At 43.1% G+C, this 21244-nt stretch overlaps 1 protein-coding gene and 1 long non-coding RNA gene across 2 annotated transcripts; one reads left to right on the forward strand and one right to left on the reverse strand.

The window, feature by feature from the left end:
* Window positions 1–269: 269 nt before the first annotated feature.
* Window positions 270–14540, reverse strand: zyg11 (zyg-11 homolog (C. elegans)). The gene is made up of 16 exons (XM_042111961.1): window positions 14025–14540; window positions 12792–12957; window positions 11922–12436; window positions 9953–10198; window positions 9203–9343; window positions 8676–8852; window positions 7354–7418; window positions 7063–7162; window positions 6790–6840; window positions 6205–6366; window positions 4839–4886; window positions 4176–4373; window positions 3923–3975; window positions 3577–3674; window positions 2694–2886; window positions 270–1189 (listed from the first exon to the last, which is right to left on the reverse strand). The coding sequence occupies exons 1-15, from the start codon at window positions 14025–14027 to the stop codon at window positions 2696–2698; spliced, it is 2214 nt and encodes a 737-aa protein (XP_041967895.1). The 5' UTR covers window positions 14028–14540; the 3' UTR covers window positions 270–1189; window positions 2694–2695.
* A 3753-nt stretch (window positions 14541–18293) lies between these two features.
* On the forward strand, window positions 18294–21212 carry LOC121677947. The gene is made up of 3 exons (XR_006021113.1): window positions 18294–18773; window positions 18918–19009; window positions 20943–21212. It is a non-coding gene; the product is annotated as an uncharacterized LOC121677947 (long non-coding RNA).
* Window positions 21213–21244: the final 32 nt, after the last annotated feature.

Consider the following 21244-nt stretch of genomic DNA (forward strand, 5'->3'; position numbering starts at 1 on the left):
TAAAGTAACATAGTCTGTTTTATTATCCTGTCCTGCAACAAAGCTAACTGATTAAATTTTTTATATATATATATATTTTTTTTTTATTTAAAGTCTTCGAACTCTCATGCAGTTCAAATTGATGACCATTCATACTATAGCTGTTGATGCACAAACACGCAGGCACGCAGACACACACACACACACACACACACACAGAGTATAAAGTATAGAGACATTGCCACACTCTTATGTACATTCTTAAAAAGAACAAAAACACACAGCCGGCATAAAAAAACAGATCTGTATTGTACTATATGCACACTCCTCAGTTCTTTAGTCAATGCATTTTTCACAAATATATTAAATGCCACTTGAGTCCGAGGAGTCATTGTTTACTTTTACCAACACACAGCAAGTCTTAAGTCATGAGTTGCATTTTCATAGAAAGTCCATATATGGCTGAAGAGACATTCAAACTGATTTAACACATGCTTCAAACCATGCGTACATGCATGCTTCCACTCGCCCTCGACATCACACAAGCCAACACGTACACCAACACACACACCAACACACATGTACCCACACACACAGACAGACAGACAGACAGACAGGTGCACACACACGCAAACACACTTGTACTTGCAGTGAAGACTGACCCCCTCACTCGTGTGTCATGCTGCATGTGCTGTAACATTAATCAGCATGTCCGGTTTCCTTACGCTTCTCCTATTGCCTTTTTTCCATATAGTCTTGGTAACAGTATTCATAATATTTATCATGATCAGTATCCTAAGTAAAACAGACATGAAGTAATAAATAATATCATCAAGTGTGTGCAAAAAAATGCATTAGGTTATATTTTCCATCTCTGACTGCCCCCCTCTACCCCCTCTACCCCCTCTCTCTCTCTCTCTCACTCACTCACACAATCTTGGTCTTTCTTAACAAGGGTGCTGGATCACTGTGCTTCATCCATGTCATGTTGTAGACTCTTCCCCCAAGTGTACGCTCTCACACACACACACACAAAGTTATTTACACACTTGCATACTCAGAGAGACACCCTCACACAAGTTATTTACACACTTGCACACACACACACACACACACACACACACACTCATCCAGACCAAGCTTCCAGTTCTGTTGGCTGTTTGGCATCTTGCAGCCGGCGGGGTTGGCCCATGTCACTGCGCATCTTTCTCTGTGGGAGAGAGAGAGAGAGAGAGAGAGAGAGAGAGAGAGAGAGAGAGAGAGAGAGGATGAGAAGGGAGAGTAGGCGTTTCAGTGAGCATCACTCAGCTTCCCCTCTACTTAAGAGGGAAGGGATATAATTTGTTGGGTATTTTCGGGCCACCATGAGGGGCCCCCGAGTTGGACATCCACAGTGTGTGTGTCTGCATGGCTTTTTGGAAGTCTGTGACTGAACACTGTTGTGTGTTTGAGACCGTAAATGCAAGCAACGTGGCAACATGTACGTAAGTGAACGAGTAGATGTAGATGTAGTGTACAAACTACACTTTAGTTGCTTGGTAGCATTGTACTGTAGTATAGTATGTCTGTACTTGCATGTTAATACATGCACATCTGAGTGCATGTGTATGTATTCTATATACTGGTGACTATCTTGTGTGCATGTGAATTGTCTATGTCCATTCATATAGAAGCAGCTCCTTTATGTGAGTGTTATGTCACAATGCTGGGTGGTGGGTATGCTGAGTGGTGGGTATCGTGTGTGTGTGTGTGTGTGTGTGTGTGTGTGTGTGTGTGAGAGAATTTAACTTTCGATTCTAAAGTCATGATTTGATTCGATTTTTGATCTTCTTTAAATATTACTATTAATGCATTCTTTATGTTGTTTACCTAATCTGTTTCGAGGGCTTTTATTTTGAAATCGTTCCAACCACGAGGTTGTAAACAGAACAAACATTAAACATAGACGTGAACCGAAACAGAACGAGAAACAGCACAGAATGATAATTTGATTGTTTCAGCACTCTCCGAAGAGACCCAAGGTTAGTGTTCATGGAATATGTACTTATCAATGTGCATTGTATGCCTTAACAAAGGACATTTACAGTGCTCCCCTCCTCCTCCCAACATTCTAAATCAATGGTATGCACCATATTGCTATGTAGCATAGTAATATTATACACCATTTGAAAGCTTCGCCTCTTGGGAATCCATATATTCATATATATCCAACATTTTTCATGTACAATCTGTATAGTGCTTTACATTATCAGATCAATCTTACTATGTCTCAATTACATTTAATCAAAAATGCCCCTCTCCCCCCTTTGGTGTTTCCCTACTTTCTAGCTACATTGTATATCCCTTAGCAATAAGAAGATGCAGCATATTGGGTCCTGAAATATTCACAGGAATCCCTAGAAATGTAATATTCATGTTGTTTTATCCAACAATAGTTGTGCATATGTATAGTCCCATTTTATACACATCCATTGAACCAACAAAGAAAATGGAGAGTTTTGTATAATTATTCCATATTTTGTGTAGTCATTCTATATCAGAACCCCTGACATACATTCCAAATAGTCTACAAGAAACTTCGACATTGGGGGTGTGGCTACATTGTCGATTCTACCTTTGAGTTCGAAGTTCGATATTGAGATGTAATTTCGATTGATTTCGACTTAAAATCGGAATCGTGACATCCCTAGTATGTGTGTGTGTGTGTGTAGTACCTTTATGAGCGAGTGTGAGGCAGCGCTGTCCCGTGTCCAGGGAGCTGTCCCGTGCGGGCCTGGTACATCTGCAGGCTGTCCAGGATGCTTTTGGTCATCTTGCGCACGTCCTCGTGGGTCTCTGGGTGCGAACCCACCGTCTCCAGCTGCTGCAGGCCCCCCTCGTCCAGCAACATGCTGCAGTACCGCCCCGCTGCACGCACATACAGACACACACACAAACAAACACACACACACACACACACAAAAACACACAAACACACAACATGAGAGAAATGTGATTAAACAGTGGCATAATATACACATGGTTAAATCATTGTCAGAGGTAAAAGGTGAATTTACAAATTATATTCTTCTTATTGACTGAAGATAAGATTAAATGTTAGCATCGTGGTCATTGCACAACAAATAAACAAACAAGCATACGAACATACTGTATGGTATGACATACTGCAGCCACAAATACACCAGTAAAGAAAAATTGTCAGTTTTCACTGAAATTTGTTTTGTATAAGACTGTGATGACAACATCTTGCATCAACTTCCAAACAACCATCGCCAAATGCCAACACTCATTACGGCATTAAGACACACGCCTACACACACGTGCATCTAATCTGTAATCCACCAGATTGAAAAGAGTGTGAGTGTCTGTGTGTCTACTGTAGACTGGGATGGTCATCATTAGAAATATGAGGTATTGTGTAACATCTATGCGTTGTGTGGCCACAGGGACTGTAGGCATGATGCTTTTGAAAGTCTGTGTGTGTGTGTGTGTGTGTGTGTGTGTGTGTGTGAGAGAGAGTGTGTGTGTGTGTGTGTGTGTGTGTGTGTTACGTCACATGTGAGTGTGTGTGTGTGTGTGTGTGTGTGTGTGTCTTACCATTCTTGCTGCAGACATGCTGCATGGCCCAGGCTGCCCACAGCTGGACCCCAGGGGTATGGAAACACTCCAGCAGCGGGAAAAAAGGGTTAAATGACCTGCACACACACAAAACAAACAGTAACACTAATCTGCTACACGTGGAAATAAAACAAAAGAAATAAACTAAAAAAGCAGTTTCATTATAACTATATGAGGACACTTGTCGGAGTTCATTACCAGGAAAAAGCAACATACTGTATGAAGGACTGACATTAGGTAAACTGAAATCACAAACACAACCAAACACAGAATCTACACCCATCCCCCCATCTGAAGTCCACTCAGATCTTCACCAAGGTCTCACCTGTAAGCCACCATCTCACAGTCTGGAGCTGGCCACTTAACTATAGCTGCATGCTGAGGAAAGACAAATAAAAGGCAATTAAAACACACACACACACACACACACACACACACACACACGGCCCGAGTTCGGCGGCGATATAGGTAACAGGAAGCTACACCAAGGCGAGTCCTTTCTGGTGAAGTGAAATTGATTAACCCAATCACAGCCCAGGCACACTCACACACACACATACACATACACACCCACTCACCAACTGCTCCAGCAGTGTGGAGCGCAGTGGTATGTCCAGGGTCCAGAGGCCCTCTCCCCGGGAGGTGAGGTGGGCCAGGATGCCCGCCGCAAAGTAGCTGACCTCCACCTCGGTGCTGTGCAGCAGCGTGCTGATGTGGCTGAGGAAGCGCTGATCCATCAGCTCCGAGTGGAGCTCCCCCACTTCTGCTATGTTATTCTATTCACACACACACACGCATGCAGACACGCACGCAGACACACACACACACACACACACACACACACACACACACACACACACACACACACACACACACACAGATGAGGTCAGAAAGGCCCTGCAGAGGAGCATGTGAAGGCCAGAGCGTGTACATCTGAATTGACTGCATCGGGGCAATAGACCAGACTATTGATTTAACTGGTGTTGCAATACACGGCCGATTGATTTGACACCGATATGGTAAAAGTGCACAGTAAACATCTCATCCGACTAGTGCATAATGCTACAGACCAGATAATTGATTTGACCAGAGTATGTCTCTAAACACAGCTATGGAGGGCTGAGTTTCAGTTTCACGGCCCATAAGTATACCAAATTTATATGATAGAATAACAGATATTGAAAATGATGGTTTACAAATTATAGCCATGTAGCAAACACACCAAAGGAAGTTCCACTTACCAGTAATCCCAACACTTTCTGCTGAATAGAAGACTCTGTTGGAAAGGACTGAAAGGAAGAAAATGATTCAATTGTTACTTTACTTCTGCATCTAACACACCTAAACAAATCACCCTGGGGGAAACACGTAAAGGTCATTATGTAAATCTTATGCAAAAATGACTATCACATGCACAGGGTCATGGTAAGGCCTTATGCAATAACTGCAGGGTAGAGAGCTAATAAGCAATACTGACATTTTGCTCTCAGGGACTGGGAAATGGGACTGCTGGACATTTCCATCCATAAGAATGCGTCCTAACAATGACCTTTGTGACTCAGACTACAGGAACTGGAAAGATTTAGGCAAGTGTCACCTCAACCACCGTTAATGTTTGTCTGTAGGCTTGTTTGTCTGTAGGCATAAACCACTGGCCTGATTTTCATGAAACTAAGTGGAAAGGCATAAGATAAGATAAAGATAAGATAAAATAAAGATAAGATAAAGTATACTTTATTGTCCCCCGGGGGAAATATAAATAGTAGCAATGCTATTTCCTGATTCAGTATGTGGGTAGGATCATCTAGAATCTTATGTGCCTCCCTGAGCACTGACTTTTCATACAGTGACTGTAGGTAACACTGCATACCCAGGGAGACCACAACACATTTGGGACCGTATTGAAATAGCAGGGCAGATCCATACATTTTGTTTCACTTTTACCAACATGCGAGTTATAGCACTTGACCTTGGCATAGGTCAGCAAACTCTGAGTGTCCTTCTAGTTTGCAATGTTTCACCTGCGCAGATGTGGTTAACCCAGATGTGGTTAACCTAATAACTAGCTGAGGACGTCAGCTTGGCGAGCTGCTTGTTGTTCACAAATATGCTGTGTGCATACATGCTCATAAATGAACAAAACAAATATGGTTTTGAACACAAAATCAAGCTTCGGACATTGCCATCTCAGTCCCTTGATCTAAACTCCATAGAAAAACAGTGGGGTGAGTCAAAGAGGGGAATGTACAAGTGTGGACCTAGGAATGGGTCGATCTGGGGAGATTTTGTGAAGATGAACGGTCTTAGATCCCTTGCTTGGTATTCTCCAACTTTATGGGGTGTCACAGGAGAATATTACAAGCTGCTTTATTGGCAAAGGGAGGCTTAAGAAGGTATAACTAGCAGGGGTGCCAATTTATTTATTTATGAGATTTTCCTTTTTCTCAAAATAAATTTGCTTTCCTTCAAGGTTGGATTTTTCCTATTTTTTTCCATTGTGAGATTACAATAAATCACCAACAGATTATTTTTTATACCGGTTTTTAGTCAACTTTAGCAGAGGTGCCAATAATTCTGGAGGGTATTGTATGTGCCCATAGATGTTACCTCTAGCACTTTGATAAAAAGCTCCAGGCCTTGGTTCTCTATGAAGTGTCGGCAGGTGGTTGGGGATTCATCGGTGAGGTTCCACAGTGCGCTCAGAGTGAACTTCAGAGTGGCATCCACATTTGCCTGGGTGGTTTTCTGACGAACAATGTGCAGGAGTTGCTAAAGACAAAGAGAGGAGAGCAGGTACAAAGGTTGTGAATGCAGAGGACATTCCAAGATCAATAAAGTTCTTCTGACAATAAAATCCACACAATAGACAAATAGAGCACATTCAAGTCATAAATCTGCAGTGATGCAATGATGTCTATGGAAACTTTGATCAGAGTTAATTATTGTTTTGGATTTAACAGCATACTTGTATAGTTTTGGACATACATGTCTATTTACCTTTCAGCTATTCTATGACATTGAGTAATGACAAGATCATAGCTACTCTTAAATGCTTTGCATTTACATGCGGAATGTTTTTCACAATTTGCCAAACACAATAAAAATGAGGCGGTGTTTGGCTGCTGCTGGGTTTTTTCCGTTGCTGTGCTCCACTTTAGTAATTACACGCCTGTCAGTGGCGCTAGCTCTAACCTTCACAATGAAGAGCTCCGCACCCAGCTGTGCTGTCTGCTCCGTTGATAGCTGCAGAGGGAGAGGGGGGAAGAGAGAGAGAGAGAGAGAGAGAGAGAGAGATGGAGAGAAAGAGAGATGGAGGGATTGAGAGAAAAAGAGGGAGAGGAGAGGGAGGAGAGGGGGGAGAAGGGGGTACGGGTAGAAATGAGACAGTTGGATGAAGAGAGCCATTATAAAATACAAAAATAGTGATGCCCAATAATAGCACTGTGGACTTAGACCCCTGTCTACCTTGGCAGCCAAAATGGATATGATGGCGACAGCCATCCTCTGCATGTTCTGGTCCTCATGGTTACAGAGCCACTGCATGACCAATTTAGCTGCTTCAAATCTGGGATTAAAACACAAATGCAGTTCAGTGGACCCACAAAGATCAAGCATGCAGGCATTCAGCAGCACCTACTTATAGGCACTCTTTATAGAATGCACCCCCCCCCCCCCCCCCCCCCCCAAACAGACACCCCTCAAAGTCAAACCAGTTAGGGGACTGCAGAAACAGAAGTGTTGATTCCATAGACTGACCTGTTGAAAGGGACCTCCTGCAGTATGCGATCGCTGCAGAGGGACAGCAAGCAGTTCTTCTGCAACTGCAGAGGGAAGAAACAAAATCAAGAGTCATTGTGGAGCCACACAATGGCCAGTTCTACTGACAAGTCATAGCCATGACAACACCAGTTTCTGAAATGTCACAGGTTGCTCCCAAGCCAGAAATAAAACACACTAATTACTGCAATTGACTTAAAAATGACACAGCACAGCTTACTGACATCTTACAACACATAGTCATTACTGTATTTATTTTTAGATAAGTGTGGCCATTGAGGTCAAAGTCTGTGCCGCTGTTAATGGGGTTGTTAAGAAATAGTATTGTTACGAGAAAAAAAATCCACTAAATCCACTTCCCAAACAGAAGTTTCCCAACAGAATTAAACACGGGCAGACTGGCAGTGAAGTAATTATTTCACTAGCCGTTCCAATAAGCACCACGGTCACGTCACTTCCAATCGACAGATGCTTTAATTGAAAGCATTCTCAGCTGTGTTTCTGTGAGCGCTGAATTTAACTCGTGACCTTGCCATGGGCCCGCTAATGACTGACTGGACCAGCGAAGCTTAATCTCTCCTCTCGCAGTACAGGAGTTAATTTGACAAATGTGGGAGTACAATTCAGAACCCCTGCCAATGTCATGGTTGTTTTCTACAGTCACAGTCAGCCTCAGCTTTTTAAGGACCATTAGAGAAGGACAAGTGTTTGAGGGTGCTGCGAATTGCGAAAGCAGTTTGTAGCTTAGGAAAAGAAGGATGCAGACAACAACACTTAATCCCATTTAGTAAATTGTATTGATCAACACAGTTCTATTGATTTACATTTACATCAACAGAGTTGTACTGATTTACATTTATCAGTTTTGATACTGCTTTTAAGTGATTTGGTGACATATCTACGCTTTTAATCAGTTTGTCAGTGTGCTGCTTGGGTATCAAACCCATGACCATGGCCTTCTGTGTGAAAAAGTGAAAAAGACTTGCACACTGCCTTTGAACGACTCAACTTTTAATAGAAAAAAGACACAACGTTTCGATCTTACGATCTTCTTCAGGCAAGTCTTTTTCACTTTTTCACTTGTATGCCCTTTTTGATTTGGCACCTGCTGAAACACTTTTGGATGTGCGCACTTCATAGTATGCCATGGCCTTCTGTGTACCTTGTTCCACCAGCAGAATTACAGGGGCACAAAGAAGGAAACTAAGTAAAAATGTGGACGAACAAAGAAGAACAAGTCCATGGAAGAACAAGCGGTCTGAGGACCCAGGAGGAGTGCTGGACGGAGGCGTGCGCTCTACCTGCTGATGGTTGGGGAAGGTCTTCATGGCCTCCAGGAGAAGCTGCGTGATGGTGCTGAGCAGCCGGACTGGCATGCCCAGAGCCAGGTCTTGCTTGGTCAGGTTAAACACGCAGGCACTGGCCGCCAGCTGCACGTTCAGGGTGGTGGGGTGGTTCCTCATGCCCAATGCCACCAGCTAGGGCACAGGAGAGAGGAGAGAAAGGACAGAGAACGACAGGAAGAGAGAGGGGGGGAGAGAGAGGGAGAGAGAGAGAGAGAGAGAGAGAGAGAGAGAGAGAGGGAGAGAGAGGGAGAGAGTCAAACAAAAATATTTATGCAAGGAAGATTACCACACACCACCAGAAACCAGAAAGTGGATGATGACTCATTGCAATGCCAGCTGTAAAAATAGCTGGATGTGGATGGCGAGTGCAGACGCGGGGTTAGAGAATGTAGGAGGCGTGGGAGGGAGGCAGCGAGCGCTTTGATGGAGCCCCTGCCTGCCTGCCTCATACTGCTCATGTTCTGAGGTACTGGCTGCTGTACCTTGAGGATATCTGGCCGAGGTTTCTCCATGACGTGTGTGAGGCTGAAGAGGTGGAAGAGGGCCTCGCGTACAAAGCCCTCGCGCTCGCTGTAGCGCCGCAACGCCTCGCAGATCTGAGTCTCATTCGCCTCGCCCGTCACCTGCAGGCCAAACACACAAAAAAAACACACACGCACGCACGCACGCACGCACACACACACACACACACACTTACACAATTACAAGCCTATACAATGTCATGGTAGTGGTTACAGAAGGAAGACAATGAGGACCATAATCAACTATATGGAAATAATAGTATTGACTTAGCAGCTAAGTTATTCATGCTATGCCTTTTAGCATGAACTTACATGAAAGTAGCATGCCCCTGCATATTAATACACACTGACTCACAAACAAAGTAGAAAACAGGGTTGTTAAAGTTAGGGGAAAAACTTGACATACATAATCTTTTATAGTTATGCTCCTAATGTCAGCAGACCTCAACACATCCAAGAATATACTGCACTAATTTGGCCATCACCTCTGGGAACTGAACCTACTCTTTGCAAAGTGCTGATGGACAGGTGTGCGCTCTCAAGCTCGGTCTCAAATGTCTGTTTACACCCACTGCACTACCGAGCACCAAACTCAACAAACACAGCAAAACTGCACTTCTATTTCCCAAAGTGCACTACTAAAAAGAGCACAACTACAACCCAAGCCATTTGTTTTTCCTTTCTCATGTTTAGAGCATCCTGTGAACTTACCTTTAGAGTGCCTTCTCCAGACAGGAAGTCGGAGAATCCGGCGTCGGTGGCAAGCAGTCCCATGAACGTCATGCCGGGTCTCTCCTCCACGAAGGCCCTGACGGCAGTGTCGGTCACCTGCTTCCTTCCAGAGACGTCCAGCGAGACGAGCGCAGGGAGGATACCGGGCTTCTCCAGCAGCTGCCTTGCCACGTCCGAGGTGAACTGCTTGTCATCCGAGATGTCCAGATGCTGAAGGCCATCCAGCTAGAACAGAAATGGGAGGAACATTAAGCAGGGCTTGATGCTCATATTTATTTATTTTTCCAAGGAATAGTTGTACGACCAGGTTAACAAATGTAGCAGCACAGACAAAAAAATTGGTTGCACAGTCAGTTCTAAATTGAAGAATTTAAAAATGTAAACATAACAATTACACTAGAAGGGCACCTAGAGAACACAGAACTCAACCAAGGCCAAAGGCTTTATCGTGTGGTAGAGAAAGTGAAACTAAACTTTTGGAACTAGCCTGGTTAGCATGTAGACCTTACACGTTACAACTGCCAAAGGTTCGTATGGGCATTCCCAGGCCAGTTTGGAGCCACTCAAATGAGATGATTCTGCTCCTATATCTTACTGGCTCTTCCTCAGGCAATTCCACACCTATCCAGTATCTCATGACAAACTTGTATCTTCCCTTTACTCACGTCGCTCTCCATTCCCATTTCACTGGCACTTCCTCATTGGTGTTATTCTTATTCTTTTCCATTTGGTGATTTGATTTCCTTTCTGGTAGACGTTCTGAGCTATATCCAATTTGTACTCACTTCAGTAAGATTGGAACAAATGCAGTAATGTAGACAATGAGCTACAAAGTCAAAATGACCCACCCACTGAGCTGGGCAAAAAACTTTGCTTTCTAATGAATTCCGTGTTTCGCCATTTGTATCTTGTGATTTCCGTGTTTTGCCATTGGTTTAGGCGGTTTCCAGTGTCTGCGTCGTTCACCACCTAAACTGAATTGTCTGGTTCTTACTGAAAGTTTGTTATCATCCACTGCCGCCTCCAGACTTCTTATTTTCTGCTAGACAAGGTAAATAAGAGGTGGAATCGCTTCCATCTTTTCAAACCTTTTCACCTGTACTGAATGTATATTTCAAGATTTCTCAACCTTTGAACATTTAGCCATGGTTATTAGAAGTCAACAGCACATTCTTGATTTAACCATTTATAGACCCCCTAGTCACAACTCTAATTTTCTTTTGGAGTTTCCTGAATTATTGTTGATTGCACTTGTCAAATATGATGAAGTAATTGTACTGGGTGATTTTAACATACACGTTAATGCTCTAGAGAGTAGCCTAGACTGCTCGGTCTGGCATTGCTTCATTGTGGTGGAAGTATGCTCGCCCTATATCGGGCGGACCAATCAAATCAGGCTTTACGATGATGGACAGGTGAGCAACAGCGCCTGGTCTATCACGCCATCTGAGCACGCTTAGATTAGGCTTATGTTTGAAACAAAAACGCTATGGCTAGAAGGATACATGGCTTTTAAGACCCCATATTGAAAATTCATATTATTTAATGAGGTTGTATCACTGAAAATGATTATTTCTGAAAACTTTGGCCAAAGTTGAGATGTGGGAAAACTCGTGGTTTCACTTTCATCAAGGGAAAACAGTGCTAATGCATTGCGACATGTTCAGCATGATCAGCCTTTAAAACAGCCATTATTAAACCACTACTTAAAAGCACAATTTGGATCCACAAATTCTGAACAATTATAGACCAATATCTAACCTTCCTTGCATGGTCAAACTGCACAATATATTGATTGGTTATGGGATTTGGCAGACGCTTTTTGTCCATGATTGATTGATAGTATTTAATAGGGAGGCACTACACTACATTGCGTAAGAGTGATGTTACTGAATGTTTGTCCTTCCATCAAATCCACTAGACAGATGTCGGCTCACTCCCATGTTACCTGGCTGAGGACGGCCAGCAGCTGTGCTGTGGTCATCTCGAGCCGCTTGAGCTGGTGCATGGTGAGGTAGCGAAGACGGGCGCGCAGCCCCAGCAGCGGCGTCAGGTTGGTGACGGACGTGCTGGAGATGTCCAGGCTCTCCAACCGCGGCAGCGTGCACACGTCGGCCAGGCCCGAGTCGTAGAAGTCCACGTGGGCCACGCTGAGCGAGCGCAGGCCCTGCAGGGCGCCGAAGCAGCGCCGCGACGGCTCCTCCAGCGACGTCATGGTCAGGCCATTGAGCACCAGGCGCTGGAGGCTCTCGCGCAGCTCCTTGCTGGAGGACAGGCCGCGCACGATGTCGCTGATGGTCAGGTCGGCGTTGACGTGCGAGGCGTCCAGCTCCAGGAGCCGATGTAGGCACAGGGCCCGGTGGAAGGCCTCGGCCGAGATGCGCGCTGTGCGGATGCAGGCGCGCCGCAGACGCAGCTGCTGACAGCTCCGGAAGATTCCTACCGTGTTGTCATTCAGTAACCCTGGAAGAGAGTGAAAAATGTCACTTTGTGTCACAATGAATTGTTTGTGCCACTCATAGCAGCACATATACTTACAGCAGCATTTGAATACTTGTCTCTCAGCATGCATCATGCCACACATATATTATCTAAACATATACTGTAAGTGATTACTATGTAATCACTTAAAGTGATACTATGTAATCACTTAAACATGCATTGCTGTCAGTGACTCATTCCATTTTGGCTAACCAAACAACAAACAAAACAAAACAAACAAAACACAAAGACGACCATTCAACACCTCATATTCTCAAGTTGAAAGGAAAGTGTGTGTGTGTGTGTGTGTGTGTGTGTGTGTGTGATGTGAGCTCACCTTCAGTGGCCATCTTGCAGAGCAGTTGATCAGCTAGCTCCTGTGGGAAGACCAGAGACTCTCGAAGGCACAGGGAGCCATCGGCCTGCTTCACACAGAACAGCTCCAGCTTGGAGCTGACCAGAGACAGGCAGAGATCTGTCAACGGTGGGGGAGAGGCCTCATCCTGAAACAATCATAAGCATTGATCACCATTCTGCGGGTGTCCCCAGTATCTCTTTCTGCGATTCAATCACACAGGGCCCTAATTTAAATGCCAAGCTAAGTGCAAAGTCAGTCAATGAGCAAAGTTCTTGTGCTGTACATGAAGCTTCCAGCCGACCCAACAAAGTTTGTGCTCGGGGTCTTACTCATGGTAGTGAATTCGCAAATAGATTTTGCATAGTAGCTTTAGTTAGTCTTTTGATTTGCACTTTGCCTGGCATTCAAATTAGGGTACGCAGTGTTAGTTCACAGCATACATAAAGATCTGCCTTTACAGCAAGACTCAATGGGACATAAGCTTTCGCTCTAAAGCAACATAGCAGCACGCAAATGGTATTTTGGTATGTGTACATAACGACCAAGATTCACATGCCTGCTTAACAGTAACTTGAGTCAACTGGATGTAATACATTCAACAGCGTGCAGCAGCTGTCAAAATCATGGTATTCGCGCGTGAAAACTCAGGAAATCTGTCATTACATAACTACAAATGTTTAAAATGAATAATTTCTGCAGGAATACAGACAGTTTCTCTTCAAAACAGAGCTGCAACTCTCCTGCCAAACCATCGGTCACTGGCCGATTACTGAGGTAGTGAGATAAGTAATCACTGACACTGTTCATAAGATTTCAACGATTAGACCTCACAAAACTTATCAATAACGGTAGATCATTTGAAATAACCCCATTAGCATGGCTTTTATATGATTAGAGCACACGGTTTACAGTCATAAAAAGAACAACATTGGCTTTTAGGATATAAACGCTGTAGATGCTTTCATGAGTGAGCAAAACACAACAGTATTTCACGTTACATATTGTCGATTGACAGAAGATTCTTTTTTTTAACTCAAAATCTGGTGCTGGCATCGATTGAACTATAGTAATCCATTGTCAATCTATCCATCAAACAACACGGAATAACTGTATAAATGTGTTATGTACGTATCTCCGGAGGGAAGTAACGTAAAGATTAAAACATTTCACTGCTTTTTTTGCTTAAGATGATTGAAATCTAAATGAACTCACCATGCTGGCAAAATCGTGAATCGCGTACCCTTACAGCAGAACGGAAATGCAACCGAGGGATGAAAATGATTACGAGTCTGGGGAGGTAAGCAGACTATCAGCTTGTAAACTAGAGCTAGCTAGTCACCAAACAGCAATTAGTTGACTAGCTAGCCGACTTGCTAAAGGTAGCTAGCTCACTATATGCACTATGTTGCACGGTTTGACTAGTGAAACAACTTGTTGGTTGGTAATGACGGTTCGTTCTTGATCAGCGGCAAAAAAAAATCTGTGATTTTCGAAGACATTTTTTCATATGCATCCTTGGATTGACGGAGTTGTCACCCTGCAGCTTCTACTAACGTCGTTGAGCTCATTCTGGACACTTTATTTTGCTCGAAAGGAAACGATGGTTGAGCTTTCGCTGAAGAACAGAACACCGGAAGTACGCAACATGTTATGTAAACAAGAGATAGGCCTAAAACCCAATTTCGTAGACAGCGTGATTTTAATGAATGTATCAAAACGTCGACATTCATTAACACTCTAAAGAGTAATAAAACCATTTAAATATACAATTATTTGTCAAAGAGGAAATAATGATATATTGTTATTTTATTTTGTTTATTTGTTTATTATGTTTGTTTATTATATTGTTTATATCTTGTTTATTATTATGTCAAAAACCTGTGTAGTTTCATTCTGTAGGCTAATGTTCATCCTTTACAGTGACTTACCTCTCTTTTCCACTTGATGGAGCACTGTTTGACTTTTTTCAATAAAGTTCATTGCTTTAGTCTTTCTGCACAGCACTATCAGTACACAACAGAATAACTACCCAGATGCAGGCAGCTCATATCATAGTCGGTGATTTCAACCATGCAGATTTAAAGTTGGTACTCCCCAAATTTACACAACACATTGCATGTGCTACAAGGGGAGAAAACACACAAGACAAGGATTATTCTAACATTCAAAAAGCTTTATATGAACATCACTACCACACCTAGGCCAGTCAGACCACCTACTCCTTCCTTACTCCAGCATACACCCCTTCAGAAGAAAAGCTAAAGCCAAGGTAAAACCTGTACAAACATGGCCTGAAAACCTGTACAAACAAGCCACCTGACAGCAGCAGGATTGCTTCACACCAGGCATAGCAGGGCATACAGCAGATCACCAATTACAAAAGCAACAGCTGCTCACAGTGACGCCTCACTGGTAGAGACGCTTAATTGTTTCTTTGCACGCTTTGGAATAAACGTTGAGGTCATCGATCACACCCTCAACAGCTGAAAACAACAGCCACACCCTCATTGTGCAGGAGTATGAGGTGAGGCGTGTGCTCAGAACTGTGAACCCAAGGAAAGATGCGGGCCCGGATGGTGTCACGGAAGGTTCCTAAAAGATTGTGCAGACCAGCACTCGGAGGTCCCCACAAAAATCTTCAACTTATCCCTATTCAAATCCATCGTCCCACCATGCCTTCTGCCAGAAAAACCTGCCATCAGTAGCATGAACAACTACCACTCAGTGGCACTCACATTAAAAGCCAGCCTCAAATCCTACCTACCACACTAATTCTCCACAGCTCTTCACAATGCACTGTCCCATCTTGAACACCAGGGGAGCTATGTAAGGATGCTCTTCATAGACTTTAGCTCTGCCTTCAACTCTATTCTTAACAGACTGGTTACCAAACTCACTCATAGGACTTGCTCAATCTATATGCCAGTGGATCAAGGACTTCCTGACAAAGCGACTCCAGACCATTATAGGCCCATACATACGATACCTCTCTCCCCCACACACTCTCAGCACTTGCTCCCTGTGTGCCAAGTCCCCTCCTCTACACCCTTTATACATACACCTGTACCCCCACCCACTCCACCATCACCATCATTAAGAATGCGGACGACAACCTACAGGAAAGAGGTCCGAAGACTGGCAGTGTGGTGTTCGGACAACAACCTGATCCTGAAGTGGGACTGAAAATGGAAAAGGCTGAATGCAGATAGTGTTGCATATGAAAATCCTTTTTATCAACTAGTAGGTGTATCCTATTATACAGGGGAGACACTGATTCATAAAATCTGACTAATTTCATCAGGGGTCTTGCTGTGTGGTGACTTTCTAAGCCTATGGACTTTTGAATAATATTCAAAGAAAGGTTAATCGGAACGAAATACCGCTATTAACCGGTTATCTAAAATTGATCCGGAACAAGAGAAATTGGTTTTGTTCCCGTTTTCGGTTACTTTCATCCAAAAATTGTGTTTTTTGAACCGTTTCTAATCCCTGATCCTGAACACATCAAAAACAAAGGAACTGATCAATGACTACCTTAAAGGGACACCAGGCAAGCCTGATGCTTTTTCTCTACGAAACTCCCCCTAGCGTCTGTACATGTCGATACGTGTACGAGCCCTCGCTTGGTCTGAAGTTCTTTTGCTTTTCTTTGCATCTTCCGTCAAGGGTTTCCGCTGCTTCTTCGCCGGCTTTGCCATTATGCACACGTTTGCAACAATCGCTAGCGTTTCGTTAGCCTGCCTCTGTGCTGTGGATGCAGGATGTAAACTGATCCTGCTTCTTGCGATGTCTAAGACTTTGTGATACTGAAGGTCGGCGGGTACGATACACTGAACTTGCAAGCGGGATATTCTTCCTACAGGCAATAGGGGCAGGCGAGAGAGTCTTCATTCACCCTGTAATGAGTCATTTAACCATATACCGACTTACGAAGATGATTAATTAACACGAAAACGTTGCCTTTATCGTACCCGCCGACCGAAGCAGGATCAGTTTACATCCTGCATCCACAGCACAGAGGCAGACTAGCGAAACGCTAGTGATTGTTGCAAACGTGTGTATAATGGCAGATCCGGCGAAAAAGCAGCGAAAACCCTTGACGGAAGATGCAAAGAAAAGGAAAAAAAGCTTCAGACCGAGCGAGGGGGAGTTTCATAGAGAAAAAGCATCAGGCTTGCCTGGTGTCCCTTTAAGACTCATGCGTGTGTCCAGGTGGTGCTCCAGGTTGTGCTCCTTAAATAAATTAAAAATGAGGTTCTGAACTCTGAACTCTTCTCCAATCGAGGCAGGAGATGTGGTGGCACCAACGTGACTCCATTGTGTTCTATGCTTTGGCAGACCACTGCAATGAAGTCCGGTCTCTCCTTTGCAGACATTCTCTCAAGCGCTGCCTCTATTGTGAGCATCAGGCCCATCAATGTCTCTGTCAGCGAATCATTCTGAGATTTCCTGCTGCACTTTGCAGGGGGCCTTTGCGTGCTTCCATCTGACGTGCTGGTGCTGGATGACTCAAAGTCTGGGTCACAAAAAGTCGATTCTGCAATCAGCGGTTCATTCTGGTTGTTGTCCGAGGCATCAACAGTGGTGTCTGAACTGGTGTCTGGGGCCGGGGGTTCCAAAAAAATCACAAGAGTGGATTTAATATCATGGAATAAAAGCATTCATAACAACAGCAGCATATATTTTGTCAGTTAGGCAAAACAAAACTTTTAAACTATTGGATAAGAATATGTGTGAAGTCCATAGTGAACACTACTTGGGATTCATTCAGATGCCAAATGAGTAGCCTACTATTTAACAATGGGAGAGTGAAAGTTGATACCTTGTGAGTGCAGGTTAGATACACTTTCTTTCCTTTTAGTATGTGGCTCCAGAAACTGTAACCTCCGCAATGAACTAAGTTTAAAAAGCCACCAGATGACGCCATTTTACTCTTTGTTTTTCCATCCAAAAAGGCCCGAAGTGCAGTGAAATGCCGCCATCTAGTGGCTTGAAATATGTAATGTAGCCCATTACATTTATTAGAAAAGAAGCGACCATCGAATAATCTTGTACTTCCTTGTCAATTATTCGTGTAATCCATCTGATATATTGTGTCATTCCTTTATAAATTGTGGAGTATTATTAAGGTACGTTTTGGAATGTAATTACTCTGACATTAGACATTAAACGACCACAAATGTAGGCAATGGGCTTAGGGGCTGACACTTGGCATACAATTTCTCATCACTGCTTGAGCCTTGGCTACGGTGGACATTCAGCTGTCAGAGTCAGGTGTCAGACATCAGATGAAAAGGCATCAGGTCTCAGGAAAACCGCGGTCAAGTTTACGGAATTACACAGTCATGTCTCAGACTCAGATGAAAAGGAGTCAGATCTCAGAAAAATGCTGTCAGAAAAAGCGGAGTAGACATTCTCTGGTCCCACACCCACCCCGCTTCTTCTTGTTCTTCTTCTTCGACTTCATGACGGTTTGCAACCATTTTTTGGTATTACCGCCACCGTTTGGCCTGGAATATGCTACGTGCTAGCTTGCAGCAATTAACAATAATTAATATAATTTACATAGTTAATTGACAAACACAGGCCTCATAGTGTCCTTAATGTGAAGCTCATAAAAGCATTCGATTTCGTTCTTGAAGCTTCTTTTACACAGAAACTTTAGGATGTAAGGTGAGTTACAACTTCTTAAAAGTGTGCAATGTGAGTCCATCAGTAGGCTAAACAAATTCGATCCTTGTTATGAAGCTGTTTAATTGGGCGTCTTTAGATATGCCTATAGCCTACTACCGTTATTTTCATTTTAATATAACTAGCTTATGTTTCAACGAGTTGAAACCGGCGACTGAACAAAATAGGATGAAGGCCTAGGCTATAAGGCTATGTTTAAAGAAAGAGGGGGGGAGTCATAGATGCCCATTTCACAAGATGTCGCCTAATAAATCTGCTGAATCTTCAAAGGTAGGCTACCTGCCGACTGTGTCTTGCTGTCAACAGATTCGTTACAAATGCATAGCTTTCCCCAAACTTTTAAGTTTACCATAGTTAGGTTCGAAGGTGTAGTCTAAATCATTGTAGCAATCACTCTTTTACAACTGTTTACAGGAACGCAGGATGGCCTACCGGTAACATTTACCTGAGTTCAACGTATCCGGAAATTGTGAAATGGACTAATCAAGGCACTCCCAGGAGGACATGTAAGGACTTGGAAGAGCCTACATGTTTTATCTACCTGGTTTCCACCAACAACCTGGGGGGTAAGCCTATTCCAAGTAGTGACAAACCTAGGGAGGGTTAACTCCGTAAGTGTAAACCTCCTACAAGAAGAGCCCTATGACATCGTTTTGTTAGAATAATGAAGCCATACAGCTCTTCTATTAGGAGATTTACCACTTAAGTTACTCACGTATGTCACTAAACCACGTACTTGGATAGGCTACCCCCTGGGGCCTGTACTACGAAGCGGGGTTACTGGCTTATCTGGGTAACTTCGAGAGTAACTTGATCACGTGTGGCCTAAGTTCCCGATTAACCCATACTACGAAAGGTGGATAGGTTTTAACCGAGGTATGCTGCCATGGCAATTTACGCTGCATCTCAAACCTGCTCCGAGCAGGTTATGTTCTTGGTTAACCCGAGGTTTCCGTTAACCACACCCTTTATAAGTAGGCTACCACCCCTCCACTAACAATTCGAGACTATGTCGGCGTACCTGGATGATCCCCGACATCGGAGCGCAAATCGTGAGGTGATCTCTTTGAGGGGTTTTAGAGACCGCCATATATATATATATATATATATATATATATATATATATATATATATATATATATATATATATACTCTATGAAGATATAGAATTCGTTATCTTTGTCAGATGATCTCTAGGCAGAAGGCTCTAATGTCACCCGTCATAGCAATGCCCTTACGTGGACATTCATGTTTTCCATCTAATCGGTGATGCTGAACATCTGAGCAAGAATGTATGTCCGAAAATAAATCGGACATAGGCCTAGCCTAGCCTACAGTATGCTGAACATCTGAGCAAGAATAGCCTAAAATAAATCGGACATAGCCTAGGCCTAATAAATTAAAATCACCATTTTAACAAACTTGTTGAATTGAATGTCATATTACTGTAGCCTACCCTGCACACAAAGGCTACACATTTCCACAGCACCAGAATCCGACCGAATGCCTCCCTCAACCCCTTCCACAATCGGCCTTCCACTATTATTTGCGATGGCCAACTTTTAAGAAATATTAATGCAAGCTATAACTAGGCTATATAAACCTAGTATGAATAATGTGTGTGTTTCATTTTCACCTGCTGCCATGTGCGTTTGCAATGGTGTTGCATCTGAAATGTTTACAGGATTAGGCATACACTAAATCAGTCAATGGGGGCTACTTAAACATTAAATTATCCTATTACTGTAATCTATATGCCCACTTCTAAATTGTGTTGCATCTGTAGGCATTTCCATTAACTCAAAATAGGCAATTTAATTATTTCAACTAATTTCAGACATTCCGCAAGCTATTAATCCTCAGTAACACATATTTGAAGAACATATGGAAATAAAACTTTACTTTTAGGCATTTAAGCTACCCAATCTGCAATACGTTGCCAACAGCCTTGCCTTGCTTTGTTCACTGCCGACGTATTTGATTTTTGTCGTAGAGTGAGTTTTAATTCCTCATAACTTGGCATAATAATTGTGCATTCCTCATCTGTAAAATAAGGTGATCGCGTCATTGAAAGTGGTGACTTGCGCTGCAACCCGCCCCTTTTATGTGAACGCGCACAAACTCCAATTAGGTTAACCTCGGCTCAACAAATCAACTTCATAATCAGCGTCGTAGTACCGATTAACACCACTTAAGATAACCAGGTTTTGTCAACCCCGGTTTAACAAAGTAACCCTGGGTTACATCTGGGTAGGTTAAGCTCCCTTCGTAGTACAGGCCCCGGGTCTTCAGGGCTTGGTTGCATTCAAACCAGTGACCTCATGTCCTTAACACATGGTGCTATTGTTGTTGTTGTTGTTATTATTATTATTATTATTATTATTATTATTATTAATAAATAATAATAATAATAATAATAAAAAAACACTTTTCCCACAGGAAATATTTACAGGTAAAGTAAAACATCCTGGCCTGGTTGTCCTATCTCAGTTTTGAACGTTAAGTCCTGAAGGCTGTGGGTTGAAACATGTTGGCCAATGCAGCAAAAAAGTCTTCAGGTCTGATTGTTAGTAACCTATATGGAATTTTTATGTGTGACTTTGAACGTCTAACTTGTATACGTCTGGAAGGTCACAAGAGCTGATGTCTTTGAATGTGCAGGCCTAAGAGCCATTATTTGGACGTGTGAAAATACTTGATGTTGCTGTCTGTCTCACAATTACTGCTTTTAATAAAGGGTT

The sequence above is a fragment of the Alosa sapidissima genome, chromosome 12, assembly GCF_018492685.1.
Source record: "Alosa sapidissima isolate fAloSap1 chromosome 12, fAloSap1.pri, whole genome shotgun sequence".
Classification (NCBI taxonomy): domain Eukaryota; kingdom Metazoa; phylum Chordata; class Actinopteri; order Clupeiformes; family Clupeidae; genus Alosa; species Alosa sapidissima.